This window comes from Dermacentor silvarum, chromosome 3 (genome assembly GCF_013339745.2).
Source record: "Dermacentor silvarum isolate Dsil-2018 chromosome 3, BIME_Dsil_1.4, whole genome shotgun sequence".
In the NCBI taxonomy this organism is placed as follows: domain Eukaryota; kingdom Metazoa; phylum Arthropoda; class Arachnida; order Ixodida; family Ixodidae; genus Dermacentor; species Dermacentor silvarum.
Window position 1 is genome coordinate 24744891 of NC_051156.1, and position 18324 is coordinate 24763214.

At 49.4% G+C, this 18324-nt stretch overlaps 1 protein-coding gene across 3 annotated transcripts in view; it reads right to left on the bottom strand.

Moving 5' to 3' along the window:
• LOC119445387 (ubiquitin conjugation factor E4 B) overlaps nt 1-18324 on the bottom strand; it is a 441801-nt gene that overhangs the window by 84132 nt on the left and 339345 nt on the right. For all 3 annotated transcript variants that reach the window (XM_049664500.1, XM_037709694.2, XM_049664499.1), the window contains exon 16: nt 10252-10582. In XM_049664500.1, coding sequence (XP_049520457.1) covers nt 10252-10582 — 331 coding nt within the window. The remainder of the gene's footprint in view (nt 1-10251; nt 10583-18324) is intronic.

Genomic DNA, 18324 nt, shown 5'->3' on the forward strand with positions numbered 1-18324 from the left:
TCTGAAGACATTTTCTGCGTACTTGTCGTAGTCGTCGCTTTCTGCTTGTTGCTACTACACTGTGACATTGACGGAGGATCTTCGCTTTGTCGAACGTCAGCGGCCTTGCCTCCCCAGGTTGCTGGCTTTAGTTTTCCAGGCGCGGGCTTTCTGAATGACGCCTTGGGGAACTTGAAAAGGGTCGTGGGCTTGGTGATCGGTAGCGGGCGGGCGCTGGTGACCATGGCTGGTGTTGGTAACTAGCAGCTGCAAGTTGACTTCACGACAAGTAACCTTGAATCTCTATGGGTCTTTCCCCATTGAGGGGGCAAGGTGCATTCACAGCAAATCCACGAAGGCCGACTTGCCGATATGGGCACCATCTGTACATGTGTCCAGCCTCTCCGCAATGGAAGCAGAACAGCGTCCTGTCGGGTGTGCACCACACATCGCTTTTCCGTGGTCTGTACTCTCCCTGGAAAGATGCACAGAGCGAAGCCGGTGGGCGGGCACTGAGGGCTGCGAATGATGCAGTTTGCACGGCAGGCTGATGCACAGCGTCAGCGTATGTTGGTACGTGGCGTTCCTGCAGTGGTTGCCCAAGTGAAACAGGCTGCACCTCCGGTTGCGGTTCTAACATGGCATGCCTAACTTTATCCCGAATGACGGCAGCGAGCGAGGAAACAGTCGACGCGACTTGCGGTTGCTGCAGCTTCGGAAGCTCTTCTTTCACGATAGATTGCACCAGCTCTCTCAACACTTCGGTGTTTTTGCCCACGCCTGCCAAAAGAACGTCCACAGGGGCGCTGCTGACATCACGGTTGTAGTGGGGGGCGCGCTGCTGCAGGGCCTTCTCTATCGTCGTCGCCTCGGTGCGAAACTCCGCAACAGTACATGGCGGGTTGCGAACCAGCCCGGCAAATAGCTCCTCCTTCACGCCACACATCAGATGGCGCACTTTCTTCTCCTCGGGCATATTTGCATCGGCACGTTTGAATATACGGGACATGTTCTCGATGTACATGCCGACACTCTCGTTGGTGCATTGGTTCCTGGCTTGGAGAGCATTCTCAGCCTTCTCTCGGCGATCGGCGCTTGCAAACGCAGCAAGCAGATGTTGCCGAAACTCTTCCCACGACGTTAACACCGCTTCGTGATTCTCATACCATGTTTTTGCTGAATTCCCCAACGCGAAGTACACGTGGCGACGTTTCAGTGCCGGGTAACAGCCGTTGACATATGTGACCCTCTCTAAGTGCTCCAATCAATCCTCGACGTCTTCGTATGGGTCGCCGTGGAACAGCTCGGGCATGCGCGGCGGGTACACGACGACCTCGGGTGATGTCGCCTGGCTAGTCATCGTTGTGGCGTCAGCGGAAGACACAGTCCGTGTGGCCGTAGCAGCGGGAAGTGGTCCGAATTCAGGCGGGTCTCCCCGAAGTCGGCGGCTGGCGCGCATGGTGCACTGGAGTCAGCTCTCCAGACTCCAATCGCTGAGGATCGGGACTCCGGTCTCTGGCACCCAGGGGACTTCCAAACATACCCCGCACCTCCACCAGAATGCAACGGTATTTCGAGGAGTAAAATACAATAACTGGTTTATTAAGGGTGAACCTGTGCCCTGAAACAAACTATGTACACGAACAGTTTTCAAGAACGTTCCACACGAGCGTCTCTGCGCCGAACGCACTTCTTCCTTTTCTCCAGTGATAGTCCGCGCCACTGCCTCGTGCGTGTGCACGAGCGGCACAGATTGCGCCACCCCACGAAACCAAGCAGGCGCGCGAGACGTAGGAGACGCTCTTTTGACAGAGTGGCTCGCAGGCTACCGTCGTAGAAGACATGCTTAGGAGCAGACTTGCGGTAATATTAACCTCTGCCCTCGAGCTAGTCCAAAATAACTCTGTCCGCTTTATTATCGAAAACTGCAGTCGTACTGCCAGTATAACTTTAATCTTTAATAAAAGAGTCTTTACAGCTTGCGTCGCTCGCCTTTCGCTGCAAATTTTCTCGCCTATGTCTCTTCCACAATATATACTACAGTCCCGCCCTGCACAATGACCTTACTCTTCCTCCATCATACATTTCTCCTCGTTTTGATCATGCAGAAAAGGAGGGAATAGGGTCGCGCTTAATGCAAACATGCTATCAATCATTTGTACCCCGCACCTCATGGGACTGGAACCACCTTCTCCCAGTTTCATAATGTTTTAAACACAAGTGCATTGCAATGCAACTAACCAAGCATGCAATTATGTTTGTTCTCGATCAATTGCTTGAATTTTTGTTTCTCGCTTGTATGTAATCTTTTCAGCTAACACTGTATTAACACAACAAAGCCTGTACCGTGCGTTTTTTTTCGTGTGTTCCACTCCCCTCTGTAATGCCTCTGCCCCTGAGGGTAATACTAATAAATAAATAAAATAAATAATTTGCCTATGCTTCACCGTGTAATACTGCTGTATTGAGGCAAAGCTGACCTTCGTGAACTGGCATTATGTAATGTGCCTTGCTTTCCGAGCGTTGAAGCCATTGGCGAGGATTACAAAGGCCGAGTCGGCGTCATTGTTAACAGCGGTGAATTGTTTCAATGAAAAACACGGCACCGAACAGCAAGATGACGAAGGTTGAAGTAGCTAGGCCTAACGTTGCCGTGGGTCTGCATTTTCGAATTAACCGAAATGAATAAAAAAGAAAACAAGCAAGAGCATGCCGCAAAAATAAATCACGTTTATTTTCCATGTCCGAGAAAGATTACTCGAAGTAATCACTGACGCGGGATTACTTGGCGCAGTAGTTCGCCGCCCCAAGTGCCACGTTCTCCAGCTGCCTTACAACACGTAGCATATAAATATCACCCGCACTGCACTCAACAAAGTTGCGGACGATGTTCACGGAATCGATAACTGCCGCTAAAGCGGGCGTGTGGCTGCTTGACTGCAAAAATTTGGACTTGCTGGAAATTTTGTACTTCAAAAATGCACCATTGAGTTCATGCATTTTCAGACTCAATTTTTCGGACAAATTGAGACCCCAAATTTCGATTTTCCGGACTAAATCGCTCGTTGCGAGCCACGCTACCCAAACTTGGAGGACGCCATGTTGGATATTGTAGTGGCTTGGATTCCAGTGACTCGCTCTATAGCCTCCAAGATTGGGAGGCGCGCGCTATCAATATATAGGCTGTGTTCCAATTCTTTCCATCATCATAGACAGTCTACTTTGATGTCTACGAAGACAGCCAAGACAGCTTCGACGCCAAGTAATGGAACTCGTTTCGAGCCGTCTGGAAGACGCTTTTGCGACGTGACGCCACCTTCCGGCGACAAAACGAAAGTTGAGAAAAGCACACATTAGTTCTGTATTTTAAGTATTTTCACCTGCGAACCTATGAAAAACATTATGTGACTTACATTTAGGGTATAGGAAAGCGTGTCTACGTTTTTGTGTGCGCAGCCAACCTGCCCGTTGAGTTTCTACGTCCCGCTAAGTGGCCATCTTGTTTGTTTGTTGTTGTTTATTTATACTGTCAACCCAATTAAAAGGGCCTTTACAGGAGTGGAAAAAAAATAGAAGAAAAGATACAAAATTCTGCTCCATCTCGAGCAAAAACAAAAATAAACAAGGCAGTATAATGGCAATATCTACAAAAAGTGACATGCAGTGAACAAGGACAAAATACATTGTTTTATGCGCACCAGAAACAAAAATACATGCTAAGACGCATTCATACCAGAGAAGATGACATTCTCTAAACCAGCACTAAAATCACTGACGGAGGCAGATGTGACAACTGAATTTGGTAATTCATTCCATTCCTTAATCACCCTGGGAAAAAAGCTGTACTTGAATGTATCATTTCGTGTAACTGGCGGCTGTATGTATAAGCTGTGCCTGTGTCTGAAGCGTTGATCCGGTGAAATTATGCAGTATTCAGATAAATTTATTTTAACCTGGTTATGAATAATTAAAAACAAAAATTTTAATCGGTCAAACTTCGTCCTTAAATCTAACGCGGAAAGGTTTGCACGACTGCATAGTTCAGTAGGAGAGTGCATGCGCTGATATTTATTAAATATAAATCTAGAAGCCAGTCGTTGAACTCTTTCCAATTTATGACGGTTAGTAGCAGTGTGTGGGTCCCATACTATTCTAGCATATTCAATGATTGGCCGTATTAATATCTTATACGCCAGGTTTTTCACTTCAGGAGTTGCGCTATACAGTCTTCGCCTGAGGCCCCAAAGAACTTTATTTGCCCTTCTACAAACTTCATTGATGTGAATGTTCCACCTCAAGTCTGAAGTAAATATTAATCCTAAATATTCTGTTACTCTTGTTAGTTCATGGGGACCGATACTGGATTTATGCATCAGGGGCGTCTTTTTCCGCGTTATAGTCATACAAACTGATTTTACTGGGTTCAGTGACATTTGCCATTCATTACACCATTGTAGAATTTTATTTAAATTGGTGTTGAGGTCTAACTGGTCATTTAAAGATTCAATCCTTTTATATATTACGCAGTCGTCTGCAAACAATCTTAGCGGGACGGTTATATCAGTAGGCAAATCATTAATAAAGATAAGAAATAAAAGAGGCCCCAAAACACTGCCTTGAGGTACTCCAGACAAAACTGCTTTGGACGTGGATTTAATTTTATTTATTTCGACATACTGCTCACGAGAGTGGAGGTAGGATCTAAACCACTTAGTGATGTTTGGATTTCTAAATATTTCATTTATTTTTAGCAAGAGTTTAGGATGCGAGACTTTGTCAAACGCTTTGGCGAAGTCTAAAAAAATTAGGTCAGTCTGCCCTCGGCTATTTATCGTTAGTGAAAGATCGTGGACTGTCTGAACGAGTTGAGTTATTGTAGACAACCCTTTACGAAAACCATGTTGCACTGGTGATAGTAAATTGTTAGCTTCCAAATAATTTGTTTAGACAGAAAAGTAGCCTGCATCATTCTTGACTTTGATGCTATCTACTTTGACATCTTCGTGAGAATTGTAACGAGATTTAAGATGGCTGCCATCCACTTAGCTGTCTATTTAGCCAGTGTAAGGTGAGTATTGGAACACACCCATAGACCTCGCGCCATCCTCCAGTCTCGGAGGCCACGCACGCTTTCACGGAGAGCGAACACACGGCGAAGCACAAATGCGACTTCCTCCGTTGGGTCAAAGGCCGTGGGGGTATGGGAGGGAGGGGGAGTGACGCTGTGCTGCGGCACCAATTGCGTATCTTCCAACCGGGCACAAGGGGAACTGGTGACGCAATCTCCCATGCGAAAGAAGGAAAGCGGGAACGCAGCGCGTAATGTAGGGAGGGGGGCGCGACTTTTACTCTGCTAACAACTTTGTAATGCCTCTGGCCCTGAGAGTACTGAAATAAATGAATAAACTGCGTAGTTTAGCGCCAGTGCGGGTTGTCGCGTGCACCGTATCTTGAAAGCGATCTCCAGACGGCTCTGACCTTTGGATGCATTGTGCTTTCACCGCTCAGTTCCCGTTGAAGCGACAGACCGCACTTGTCGGCGCCAGCGTTTTGACAGTGAATGTCTGCGGTCATCGAGTGAGATCTATTCATGTTTGCTTGTGTGCGCTGACACCAAGCTTGTTAATTCAGTTAGTTAGTTTTTTCTCTCAAGTTTCGCTTGCTATTTTGAACATGGCGTGTACACTAAGCAGGTGTCTCGGAGACTCATGTCTCGGTGATCGGCGCTACCTCCTGTGCCTTCGCGAGAGCTAAAAAGCGGTGCGAAGCTTGTTTCTTCGATTTCCATGGCGAACTCTGTTAAAGCGGTGACGTTCGTGTCGACGTAGACGGAGACGACGTCACTGCTACGCAAATCCAAGCAAGTTGATTCCCTCCAAGCGTAGTATGAGGCAGGGCATTAGTAGAGATTTTTTTTTAAGCTGCACTAAAGGGCCTAACAATTCTTTTTTTTTTTCAGCCGAACGAGTTTTTCGGACTGTTTTTCAGTCCCCCACGAGCTCGGAAAATCGGTTGGCGACTGTACGGAGTACCCTAACCTAACAGCCGCACGTTGCTGCCAGCTGGAAACTTCAAATTATCCGAACAGAGCCGTGCGGCCCATTCAAATTATCCAGTAGAAATTGCATCGAAAATGACGGGACCGCTCAAATTCTTCGAAATAACCGAAATTTCGAATTAACCGAGTTCGAATTATCAAGGTTTTACTGTATTAACAAGCATGGTGTCAGCGCCCACAGGCAAACACCACACATGATGAGTGCAGACACGCGCTATCAAATGCTGGCGTGAGGAATTTATGTGCCGCTGCAGAAGCGAGCGATGTGACCTTCGTGCTGTTGTCTATCGCTTCAATGCAAACTGAGCACCGAGAACACACAGCACGCACAAAGCTACTAGCCGCCGATGCACCTACACTGCGTAGACTCTGCCCCCAACGCAGATCACTTTCAAAATAAGGCCTGCGCGCCGCCGCACAGTACGCGGTTGATGTCAGAGCACAACGCTGCCCACTATCCCCCCCCCCCCTCGCTCCCTCGCCGGTGCTTCGAGCGCTAGGGGAAGAAGGCGCGCTTCCTCCCTGGTTTTCTTTCGCGCGTAAGATTTAGACGCGGTCGTCAGCTCCCCTCGCACGCTTACCCTTGCACATACAGCATACGGCGCGCGGCGACGGCGTTATCGCCCTTTGACTTTATAGGGAGCATCTATGAGCCGAAACCAATTTTAGGACCACAACGCGTCATAGACACCATCTTAGAAAGCAAATGCAGATCTCAAGGGCCATACTTTTGCTGGCGGAAACCAAAAATACGTAATAAGTGTCGCCCCCGGCACTTTGGGTGGCCACTGACATCTTCAAGCAACCAAGCCAAGCGACATGAAAAGTCAAAATGGCCGTTCGGGCCGGCGCGGGGTGGCAGTTCGCAATGTATGATGCGGGAACGGTCCCACAGTTGCGACGTAACAGCGGGGTTACCAATGCATTGGGTTCTATGGGAGCTGTGCCGGGACCGGCCAAAAACGACGTAACAGCCGGGAAAACGCAGCACCCGGGAATGTAACAGTGGGGTTCTACTGTAATTGCGCAAGGCAAGGTCTTCACTGTCTTAGACCTGACCGCTTCCTGCCAACAAACACAAGAGCACCCCGACTCTCAAAAGCTGTTGACGCTTAAAACGCACATTTCAGTGCCTCCGCATGCCATATTCCAGTAGCTGATGGAACAAGTATTAAAAGGCATGAAGGGCATTGCCTGCTATCTCAATGATGTCCTTAGCTCTGGAGCATCAGAAAGGGAATGTTTTGAACACGTTGAAGCCGTCCTTACTCGGTTTCGGGAGCACGACGTTTGGCTCAAGCAAGAGAAATGTAGGTTCTTCAAAGACTCCGTCACAGATCTGGGTCATATAATTAGCACCAGTGCAATTAAGCCATACACTGAAAAGGTTGAGGCTGTTAACAATGCGCCAGCTTCAAGGAATGAATCGGAACTAAGAGCGTACCTTGGCATGCTATCTTTTTACTCAAAGTTCATCCCCAACATGTCCACACAGCTGAAAACACTATATCAATTACTTAAGGGAACTCGGCACTGGCCCAAAGATGCTGAAGAGTGCTTCTAGAGGAGCACGCGTTAGTTGACAAGTGACAGTGTCCTAAACTTCTACAACCCAGAGTAGTCAATAGGCCTTGCAGCAGACGCGTCTGCATACGGAGTGAGGGCAGTGCTCTTCCACGAAATAGCATACGCTTCACGAACACTCAGTAAAGCAGAGACTGAGTACTCCCAAATAGAAGCGCTGCCGTTGTGTTCGCTGTCAAATGTTTCCATAAATATATTTATGAATGAGAGTTCACTTTGTGCTCTGATCACCTGCCATTAAATGGCTTACTCAGACACAACAAGCCCATTCCAGCACTATGAGCTGCCTGAATGCAATGCTGGATACTGCTGCTTGCGGCCTAACGTTACAAATGGGTACTATACAGGGTGTTTCATTTTAGCTCCACCAAATTTTTCCAAATTGCGTCAACGCATAAAACAGCGTTTTCCTCAAAAGGATAACTGAAATGCCCATGCATTTCGTCGGACACATAGAAAATTAATGTCTCGAAATTGGTTCAGTCTTGAGAATTCGTTCCAAGTGAATAGGCCTTGCAAACTCAGCGGCTATAATTCGTATAATGAAAGATGTGCCGTAAAATAAGTAATTTAAAAGTTCATTAGCATAATTATGTGAATTATTCAATTAGGCATTTTGATTTCTCATGGAAGTAATGGCCGCCTCATCGAGTAGTTTAGATCAAGGATTATAATTGTGTTATCTGCCACAGACAATTTTTCAAAATTTGGTGTAGCTAAAATGAAACACACTGTATAGGAAAGGGAAGGCTCTGCTAATCGCGGCTTCTGCTAATGAACGAAGCTGACATCAGTGAATAAGTGCAATTTTTCTCGGGAATGAACGAACTGCCGTTATCAGCTGAAAATATTCAACAAGCAACAAAGAAGGACCCTGCCTTATCAAAGGTCCACTTCTTCACATTAAATTGATGGCCAGCAAAAGTGGGCAATAAAAATTTAGCACCGTACTTAACTAGATGCCATGAACTATCAATGGATTGAGACTGTGTGACCTGGGGCAATCACACAACTGTGTCACGTGCGCTCGTTACGCCCGTTTTAAAATTGCTGCACGAAGGACATCCAGGCGCGACTAGAATGAAAATGCTTGCGAGGAGCCATGTGTGGTGGCCCCAGCAAACTTCGGACATAGAAGACACTGTCCAGAGTTGTGCAGTTTTGCACAAAATGCGTATTTGCGCAAAATATGGCATCCCAAGTAGACTTCTTGCCTTGGGCCTGTGCAAGCAAACGATGGGAAAGAGTGCACTTGGACTTTGCTTTTGCAAACTCATGCTGGTTACTAGTCCTGATAGATGCTTATTCCAAATGGGCAGAAGTTGTGTGCATGAAAACAACTACAGCGGAAGCAACTGTACAAGAACTGCGAAGAATATTTGCCAGTACTGGTCTACCGGAACGGCCGTTAGAGACAATGGACCACAGTTCACGTCTGCTCAGTTCTCCACATTCCTTGCCTCCAATGGCATACGCCTCCTCACTTCTCCGCCTTATCATCCGCCTTCGAATTGGGCGGCAGAATGACTTGTGCAAGCCTGATAAAGTAAATCAAAGAACATAAAAAGCGTTTCAAGTCTATGCAGCATTGCGTCGATCAGTTTTTATTCTGTACAGGAACATACCCTGCGCATTCGAAAGGGGTTACACCAGCTCAGTTGTTTATGATGTGCCCCAAAAACACGTCTTAGCCCTCTGCACCCGGAGCTGAGAAACTGATTGAAGACTGAATAATCGCTTCAGCCCACCTTCGCCCGGTCAAGGTCAAAATGGCACGAGTTCCCAGCAGGTGACTATGTGCGAGTGAAAGGAACTCGTCCGGGCGCCCCTTTGGTTAGCAGGCACCGTCACGTATTAGCGCCATCACGTATACAGTGCAGGCGAATAACTAAGAACGTTTTGTGCACGCCGGCTATATCGTTTCACCTAAGCGCCTGGATTAGCAGCCAGCCAAAAACTCGCAGTCAGTCCTACAACTTCCAGGACGGCTCGATCCACCAGACTCCACGGTCCGAGAAATGGCAGCCCTTCCTGACCGTCACAACAGGGCGACGATTAGACTCTGCACGACCAATCTTCACATGAGCCCCCAACATTGGGGTGCCTTGAAGATGACCAGGTGATATCCGTTCCCGAGAGCTCGGAGCAGGTTCCAGTGCAGTCTACTCCTGAAACCTTAAGGCACAGTTCGCAAACACACAAGAAACCAGATAGGTGGGGGTACAGTTAAAAAAAAGAAAAATTAAAGCTGGCAGAAGTGTTGCGACAGTATGGAGTTAATGCCACACCCTTCGTTTGTACCCAGATAAACAGCGCACATTCTGGCAATAAAGCAATTGCTACTTCTGCTATCTGCTTAGTGTCTGTATGCATGCTACAAGATACCATGGCCATCGCAAGATCTCAAGAAGATGGAAGCACTACACTGAGCAAAAGCTTGTAAAAAAAAACTAGCATTTCTGCATGCCAATATCTCAGTAACAGTACCTTGAAACTAAACCGATTCCATGGATAACACTTTGCAAGCAAGGAACCATATTTCTAAAAGTTGGCAAATCTGGCACTTATATCAACTCTATTGGAGCCAATCTCTTGCACAAGCAGCCTAGCCAAGAAGGAAATGCGCTCACGGGTCGCAGGAAGGGGTCGGGCACGTGCGCAGTCAGGTAGTGCAGCGTGTCCACGGTCTCCCTGGCCAGGGTCAGGTACGAGCGGCACTGGCGCTCATCCAGGGCCAGCTGCCGGCGGCGCCCCTGCTGTTCACCAGGTGGAAGGGCATCCCAGTCCATTGCAGCCGCTTGGTGCAGCCGCTTGAGGCTCTCCAGGGACTCGTCCAACAGGAAGGTCGTGTCGTTCATCAGCATGTTGACAAAGCGCACAAACTGGCGGCCTGCCCGTGATGCCTCGGCCAGAATTGCCTCCCGGTGTTGTGGCCGTTCCCACAGGGCCTTGAGCAGCACACTGCACACCACGCTGCAGCTCACAAGTGGCACAAATAACTATGACAGCTATGCCTGCTGTTTCACCAATCAGACCTGTACGCAAAAGTTTCCAACACAATGTTTTGTGATCGTAGATGGCACCGCACAGCCCCCAGGAGGCACACGCTTGAGCAGCCTGTATCAAGTGGTACAATGTGCGGTGCCAACAGTTTGGTTCTAGCCATGCAGAGTATTCTGTAACTGTCCCCCTAGTGGACTGTCCATTTCGGCCGCTGCCGAGTGGCTAGAGCTGTACCAGTGAGAATGAGACTGGTTGGGGTCACCTCTCTCCTTGCTCGCACTCCGGCCCAGCCAATCAGCACTTCGACAGCAGCTGAAATGGTGGACAATTACAAAATACCCCTGCCCAGCCAAGGAGGCTGGTCGCCCTTCTAATAATGGGCCTCTTCGGTTTTCCGAGTTCTGGCAGCCCGCTGGCAGCCAGACGGCAGTAAGCTAGTTCCAGTCCTGATAGGAAGTCTCAAGACAACCCAAAGCTGCCCAAAGCTACCCAGCTGACCAATGCAACCCAAAGCTGCCCAAAGTTTGCAAAATCTAACGCCCGGACAGCTGGCTGCGGGATAAACGTAAACATGCTACCAGCATGGCAGCGGCCGGTGTGGCCGGCGCGTGCTCAGCGTAGTTGGTCCATTGATGTGTTGCCAGCTTGAAAGTATATAGTTGCATTAGGGAATACGATCACTTTTGCGAGATTGGGAATCTTACTCTGCACAGCGCAAACAGCGGCCTGCGACGCGTCTGATGCCAAGACGCGAAATTGCACGTAAATGATGGCGAAAGCGATCACTCGAGGATGCCTTGAGGAGGTCTGCCACAGGCAACATCTGAAGTCATTTGAGAAGACACGAAAAAGAGGGTACATCTTATGCGAAACAAATTTTGTGCCGACATGCTTGAATTAAATTTCAGAAACTTTGTTTCAGTTAATGGTGCTCCTCTTAATTCTGCTCCTGTGCTGAAGGAGCTGGGGGTTGTCTGGCACATGAAAATGTGCACGCCGCCTGTGACCAGCTGAAAGCTTCACACGCAAAATAGTAATGGTCGATCATCAGAGCAATAATTAGGCTAATGTACGTGTGGCCATTACTCATCTCTCCCAGTGCAATCCTTTAGGATAAACGGCCCATATATAATTTGAACGCATCGGTTTCGAGCTGCCACCCAAGCATACGATAGAGAGATGGAGCGAACACGGGCTAGCTGCGACACCTTTGTTAACTGCAGAAAAAAAGAGAGACCATCAATTCCGAGCAAGTGCCCCCACCCGTGCAAGAGCCCCCCCCCCCCCCCCTGACTTCACTGCTAATTTCAAATTTCCGTGCCGTTCCAGGAAAGCCCCCCCCCCCCCCCCCCTCCCGCTCCATACCAACACTGGCCTGCCACATCCAGTCCACGGAAATAATGGCAAATTCGGCAAATCGCACCTGTGTGCATCGGGGTGCCCCGATAAGCCATTTCATCGAATCATCGTCGCACCCGGGTGTCCCAGTGGGCACACGTGCGCATCGGGGCGAACTGTGGCTGGCAGTATGTAGTTCACGGACTGCTGGCCGACGGCGAGATCTGCCTCTCACACGGCACAGAGGATTTCCCTGCGGCACAGCGACGTGACCAATCGGCGACAGAGGAGTGGTCGCGGCTACGCTCTGGTGTCGCCGGCAGCTTCACTGCTGCTAATCACTCCCCACTGATATCCAGTTTGCAGTTCACTTCGAATCTGTAGCAAACGGCGCTTCAGAACGAACCGCCGACGCTCCCAAGTGTCATGAGTGAGTGGACAGCGTCAAGGCACTGCGTAGGAGCATCTGCTCCAAAGACCACCGAGTCGCCGACAAAGAAGACGATGTTGGCGGTTCCTGTTGAGGTTCCTGTTGCTGTTCCTGAGCCGCCGTGCGGAGAGCAGAGGTCACCTGGGGGTGACCACAGGCCTGGAACGACGCTGGCGAGAGGCACCAGGGCGAAGCCGCGAGCCAGCGAACCAGTACGGGCGCTGCTCAGCTACAGTGGTCGGACTTGGTCGGTCTTCGACTCCGACAACCTTGGACTCGGACGTCCGGGTTGGCTCTACCGTGCGTCCGCGGTAGAGCCACTGCCCGCCACGTCACTACTGCCGTCAACGCAAGTGCTAGTGCATGCCGTCAACACAAGTGCCCGAGTAACTAAGACTCGATGATTTTTGTTTCTTTGTTTTGATTGAGACTCTTCTCGCGTGGACTAACGGGGTTAATTGTACTTTTGGTTTTTATGTACTTTCTGTGTTCTGTTCTTTTCCTCCTTTTTCTTGCTTTGAATATTAAGTTCATTTTGAAAAAAAAAATGGCTTTGTCTTTCCTGAACGGAGGCTCTGCCTCAGTGAAACAATTCACACCAGAAGAACCTGACATCACACCAAGCAGCAATGTTTTGTTACCGTCATGGCCGCTTTACCCTCTCCTCGCAATAATTTCACACGATGAAAAAAACATGCTGATATTTGCGGCGCCACTAGCTGCGATGCGAGTATGGCCGAGCCACGGCTCGCTGTCCGCCATCGGTAGTCATGCACTGCAGCTGAGCTTGACTTGTACCGGAACTCTCATTAGTGCGAAACGTTTCACCATGGACATGGTTTTTAATAAAGTGAACATTAGGCGTCACTTTACTCAAGCGGACATAATTTTGCCTGGAATAGAAGCTGCACAACCAATGTTCATGTTGCCGGTCGCGGCAACACGTCCGTGCAGCGTCAATGCGCTCTTTCTGTAGTCCTTCGGTGGTTTTGAGAGTGATAAACACCACTAACAAACCTTTGGCTCAATAAAGTTAATGTTCAACAAAATTTTTATGCCATTCCCACTGCGCTTTGTTTTTTTTTTTGGCGGGAAAATTTTGTCGTTGCCATCTTGAATTTTGGTGCCGTTCCGGGATAGTGCCCTCCCTAACTTTGCTGGCAATTTCGACTTGCTTGAGGAGGGGGGGTGCCTGATCGGAATTTTACGGTATCGCCGCATATACGCGAGCAATGTGAAAAGAGATACCACCAGAGAAAGATGAACCAAAAAGGCACCGCAATGTGTGGGAATGAGCGTCTACAACTTCGCGGACAAATTGCGCGGAACACGATGAAAATACCATGCAAGCATGATCGACAGCACCGCGTGATGTCCACGGCCGGGAAGAAGCGTTCATGGGACACACACACACAAAAGAAAGCTTCAAATGGTTCCCCGCTGCTTGTGTGGCAGTCTCGCAAGGTGGAACGGTGCGTTAGAACCCTAGTAAGATAACGCTAGAAGTAAAGCAATCAGCAATCAACGAACCGCGCCAACGTCGGGAATGGCGCCAACGAGTACACGAGCACTCACCGAGACAAATTCCAAAACCACATCAGCCTGGGTGGCGCGTGCTAATGATCGATGCAAGCCAGTTGGCTAGGCAAGGTAAGAGTCCTCAAGCGCCCGTGCTGCAATCTGTGAAGTCCCCACAAAGATGGCAGCTAGCGCTCATCATCTCTTTTTGTCGTCCGCTAGCCAGAGAACTTCCAGAGGGCAGCGAGAACAAAATCATCCTGGCTGGTTCTGGCAACCCGCGGTGTTGTGACACCGGTTGCTTCAAGCTCGACCGGCGTTACTACTGGGTAGCATGGCGTTGTAGGCAGGCTGAAGGCGTCCAGTAGACCATGGTGACCAGGCAGGGGCAAGACGATTTCTAGTGCGAAACTTGCACTGTTTATTTCATGGTTGTTGAAGGATAACAAGAGACGAGAATGATGAGAAAATACATGATGGGGCCACTTAAATAGGCCCGCTAAAATCGTAGGCAGGATTTTGCTCACGTCAACGTCGCGTGACAGGTACTGAGTCCAGTCGGGGGTTTGGCGGCTGCTCCCTCTCTCCTAGGCGAAGTTTCACGGGCTTGCCTCCGCTAGCGGCAACTCGAGGCCCCTGTGGTGCACAGTTCGTGGAAGGTGGACTCCCACGCCTCCTGGGCGCATGCACACAAAGGGGCCAGTAGTCACTGCGACTCGCCCGCCAGATTGAGGACCACTCGAGACAACCATAGCAAATTAGTGATTCATCCTCCGTTGGTTTACGCATGGTCCTCCGATAATCCTCTCCGCACGGGGTGTCGCACGTCAATCGCAATCCTTTTTGAACGGGGTATCACACGTCAATCGTAACAGCATCTCCGGCGGGGGAGGAAAATCCCAACGCGTATGGGCCAGCAGCCACTGGGCGAGGGATCGGCGTTTCAGCAGCAGAATTTCAGCAGCAGCGTGGTGAGGAACCAAGGGTTCGTCACCACGTTGCTGCTGAAATCACCACGCTGCGGCGCTTTCCTGGGCTTCGTCCCACTGTATGGTTTGTGGTTCTGTTTTTCTCAGCGCATCTGTCAGAGCACTTGCAACATCGGAGTAACGCGGAATATATTTTTGGTAATATCCTGCTACTCCGAGAAATGAACGAATATCCCGTTTAGTGCGAGGTTGTGGAAAACTTTCGATCGCAGCTAGTTTGACCTCGAAAGGCCGGCGGCAGCCTTGACCAATCACATGACCCAGGTAGGCAACTTCAGCACGCCCCAATAGGCACTTTGTCGCTTTGGCAGTTAAGTTAGCTTCGCGCAGCCGGGCCAGTACGGCTCACAGATGTGTCAGATGTTTTGTCCATGATGCGGAAAAGATCGTGATATCATCGAGATACGGTAGCGCAAAATTCTCCATACCACGCAACACCCGGTCCATGAGGCTAAAGAAACAATAGGGGGCATTTTTCAATCCAAAGTTCAGGACCTTTGGTCGAAACGTTCCCAATGGAGAAATAAATGCGGCATACCTACTCGCCTCGTCTGTCAACTGTACCTGCCAATAACCCCTGACTAAGTCTAGTGTAGAGATAAAATTGGCACTGCTCACTTTCGCAAGCCTTTCTTCGATATGAGGTATAGGATAGGTTTGATCCTTCGTGATCAGGTTAAGCCTCCGGTAATCAATACAAGGGCGTGGTTCCTTTCCGGGGACCTCAACAAAGATAAGAGGTGAAGTATAATCACTCTCTGCCGGTTCTATTACGCCTAGCTCCAACATCTTTATTATTTCCACAGCCATGTCCTCACGCTTGTGTGGTGAAACGCGATACGCCTTCGAACGCACAGGCTCTGATGAGGTTAATTCAATATCATGGACAACTGCGGTCATCAGTCCCGGCTTGTCCGAAAACCTATCTCTATACTCATATATGAGTTCCCGCAGCTCCGTCTTCTGAGGGAGGTAGAGCTCGGCTTGCTGTACGAGGTTATCTATGGTTTCGCCTACACCGGCTTCCGTTGCTGGCGCCAACTCTGGAAAGTCAAGCGGCATTTCCTCTGGCATGTTAAGGGACATGTTTATGACGGCGTCCCTCTGCCGATAGGGCTTCAGTAAATTGCTGTGGTATACCTGATGAGTTCTTCTCTTACCCGGAACTGTTACTATGTAGTTCGTGTCAGATAATTTCGAAACAATGTCAGCCAGTCCTTCCCACTGAACTTGCAGCTTGTTTTTTGGTGAGGGACGTATTATCATTACCTGATCTTCTACCTCGAAGCGTCGCGCCCGAGCGCGCGACGTCGTAGTAAAGCTTGGCATTACCTTGGACTCTGCGCATTTCTCGTCCTGCCAACTCTTGCGTCGTGTGCAGCCGATCTAACAAATCTAGCATGTATTCAACGACAGACGGATTGTCAGCCCGGCCCTCCCAGGCTTCCCGAATGATCCGGAGTGGCAATCGCAGGGAACGACCATAGACTAACTCCGCCAGTGAAAACGCTGTTCACTCATGCGGGGCGGTTCGAAGGGTGAACACAGCTGCTGGTAAGCAGAGTTCCCAATCTGCTTTGCGCTCATAACACATGGCTCGCAACAGACGCTTCATGACCGAGTGAACCTTTTCTACGGCAATGGACTGGGGATGGTATACCGAACTATGGATGAGTTTGATACCGCATTTTTCCAGAAACGTCGAGGTTAGGGTGCTCGTGAAAATGGTTCCTTGGTTCGACTGAATTTCCGCTGGGAATCCGACTCGCACAAAGATGGACAAAAGCGCGTTCACGATCTCGACTGAGCTTAGATCTTTTAAGGGCATTGCTTCAGGGAACTTGGTTGCACGGCACAGTACCGTAAGAATGTGGCAGTAGCCGGACTGAGTTGCGGGCAAAGGTCCTACTGTATCTATTACAAGTCTGCGAAACGGCTCCGTAATTATTAGAACAAGTTTCATGGGGGCTTTAGCCTTGTCCCTGGGCTTTCCAATGCATTGGCACGTGTCGCAGCTTTTTACGAATGCTTCTATTTGCCGAAAGCACCCGGGCCAGTAGAATTCCTGCAACAAGCAGTCCTCGGTTTTTCGAATGCCAAGGTGTCCGGACCAAAGGTCCCCGTGCAACAGGTGCAGCAGATCCTGGCGGTAACGCTGTGGCACTACTAGTTGATCAAACTGGACTCCTTTTCTATCGTGATACGTTTGATAGTAAACGCCTGCCCTCTTTTGGAACATTATGTTTTTCTTAGCGGTCTCCGCCTCATCGTTGTGCTTAAGGTTCCGAAGAGTGGGGTCCCTTTCTTGCTCGGTAACCAAAGTGCCAGTTGCTACGTTTAGCAACTTTCGCATTCAGTTTCCCGAGATACTACAGGTTCCCCGTTCACTCTCAAAACTGCCGCCTCTTTCTGACTCAGTGCGGTGGCCTGTTCTTTAGCCGACGCGCCTTTAACGACCTCGCTTTCACTGGTAACCTTATTAGCGCTCTCCGAGGGTTCCTTATGTAAGGCTGTGTCCTCCTGTGCTGGGCTTGCGCATGCTACCTTTGCCACGAGTAGTCGTGCCTTTGAAGAGCTTGTAGGAAGAACGTGACGGCGGCGAACGAGCCGTGCCGTCGTTCCTACTAAGAAGTCGGCCAGCCGAGCGGAGGCCGCGACGACCAGCGTCTCAAGCTCCTGGAACAACACTGCATGTGCCGAGCTTGCGCTTCGAGCACGCGCTGCGCTTCTTTATTGTTTACTTCCTTGACAGTCGGTGCCAAGGCACCGGTTGGGAGCGCCGACCAAAGCGCCCCGCGTTGCAGCGTCGGTGGGCGCTACAAGCTTGCACTATTCCTTCGCAGAAAATGACTCCCCTGCTCCGCAACAACTCGTCGGATTTGTTTGAAAACAAATATGGATAATGCGGTGGAAGGTACGCTGACACGGCGGCTTCTGTGTCAAGTGTTCCGAAAGGACCCTCAACGCGGACTCTCGCAACTGGTAGACAAAGACTGTTTGTTAGCCTCTGCTGCTTGCTTTATCCAAGCGCATTGTCCTGTAAACTTACTTTGTTCTACGTATGAGGGATGAACGACATCCGTCATGGCGGCTGAGTCCCAGAGTGCGCGACAAGGCTTGTTATTCACTACGAGATCCCGAATGCACGGTTCTAACAATCTCATATTGCCATCGGTATTGCTCATCGACCAAAAGAGAACTTTTGGATTTCTGCAAACGAGGGCAATATGTCCTGTCTTTTGGCAGTTTAAGCACACAACTGGCTTTCTAGCTTCGAAAGCCTTCATTTGTTGTGCAGCCTTGAGTTCTGGTGGCTCCTCCTTTCCCTCTCTTCATTACTGGTCGCTGACTACGCTTTCTCCTTTTCTTTATGCGGTCTCGACCTTGACCAACGCTCCTGCTTGTCGGATTTCAATCTATTCTCC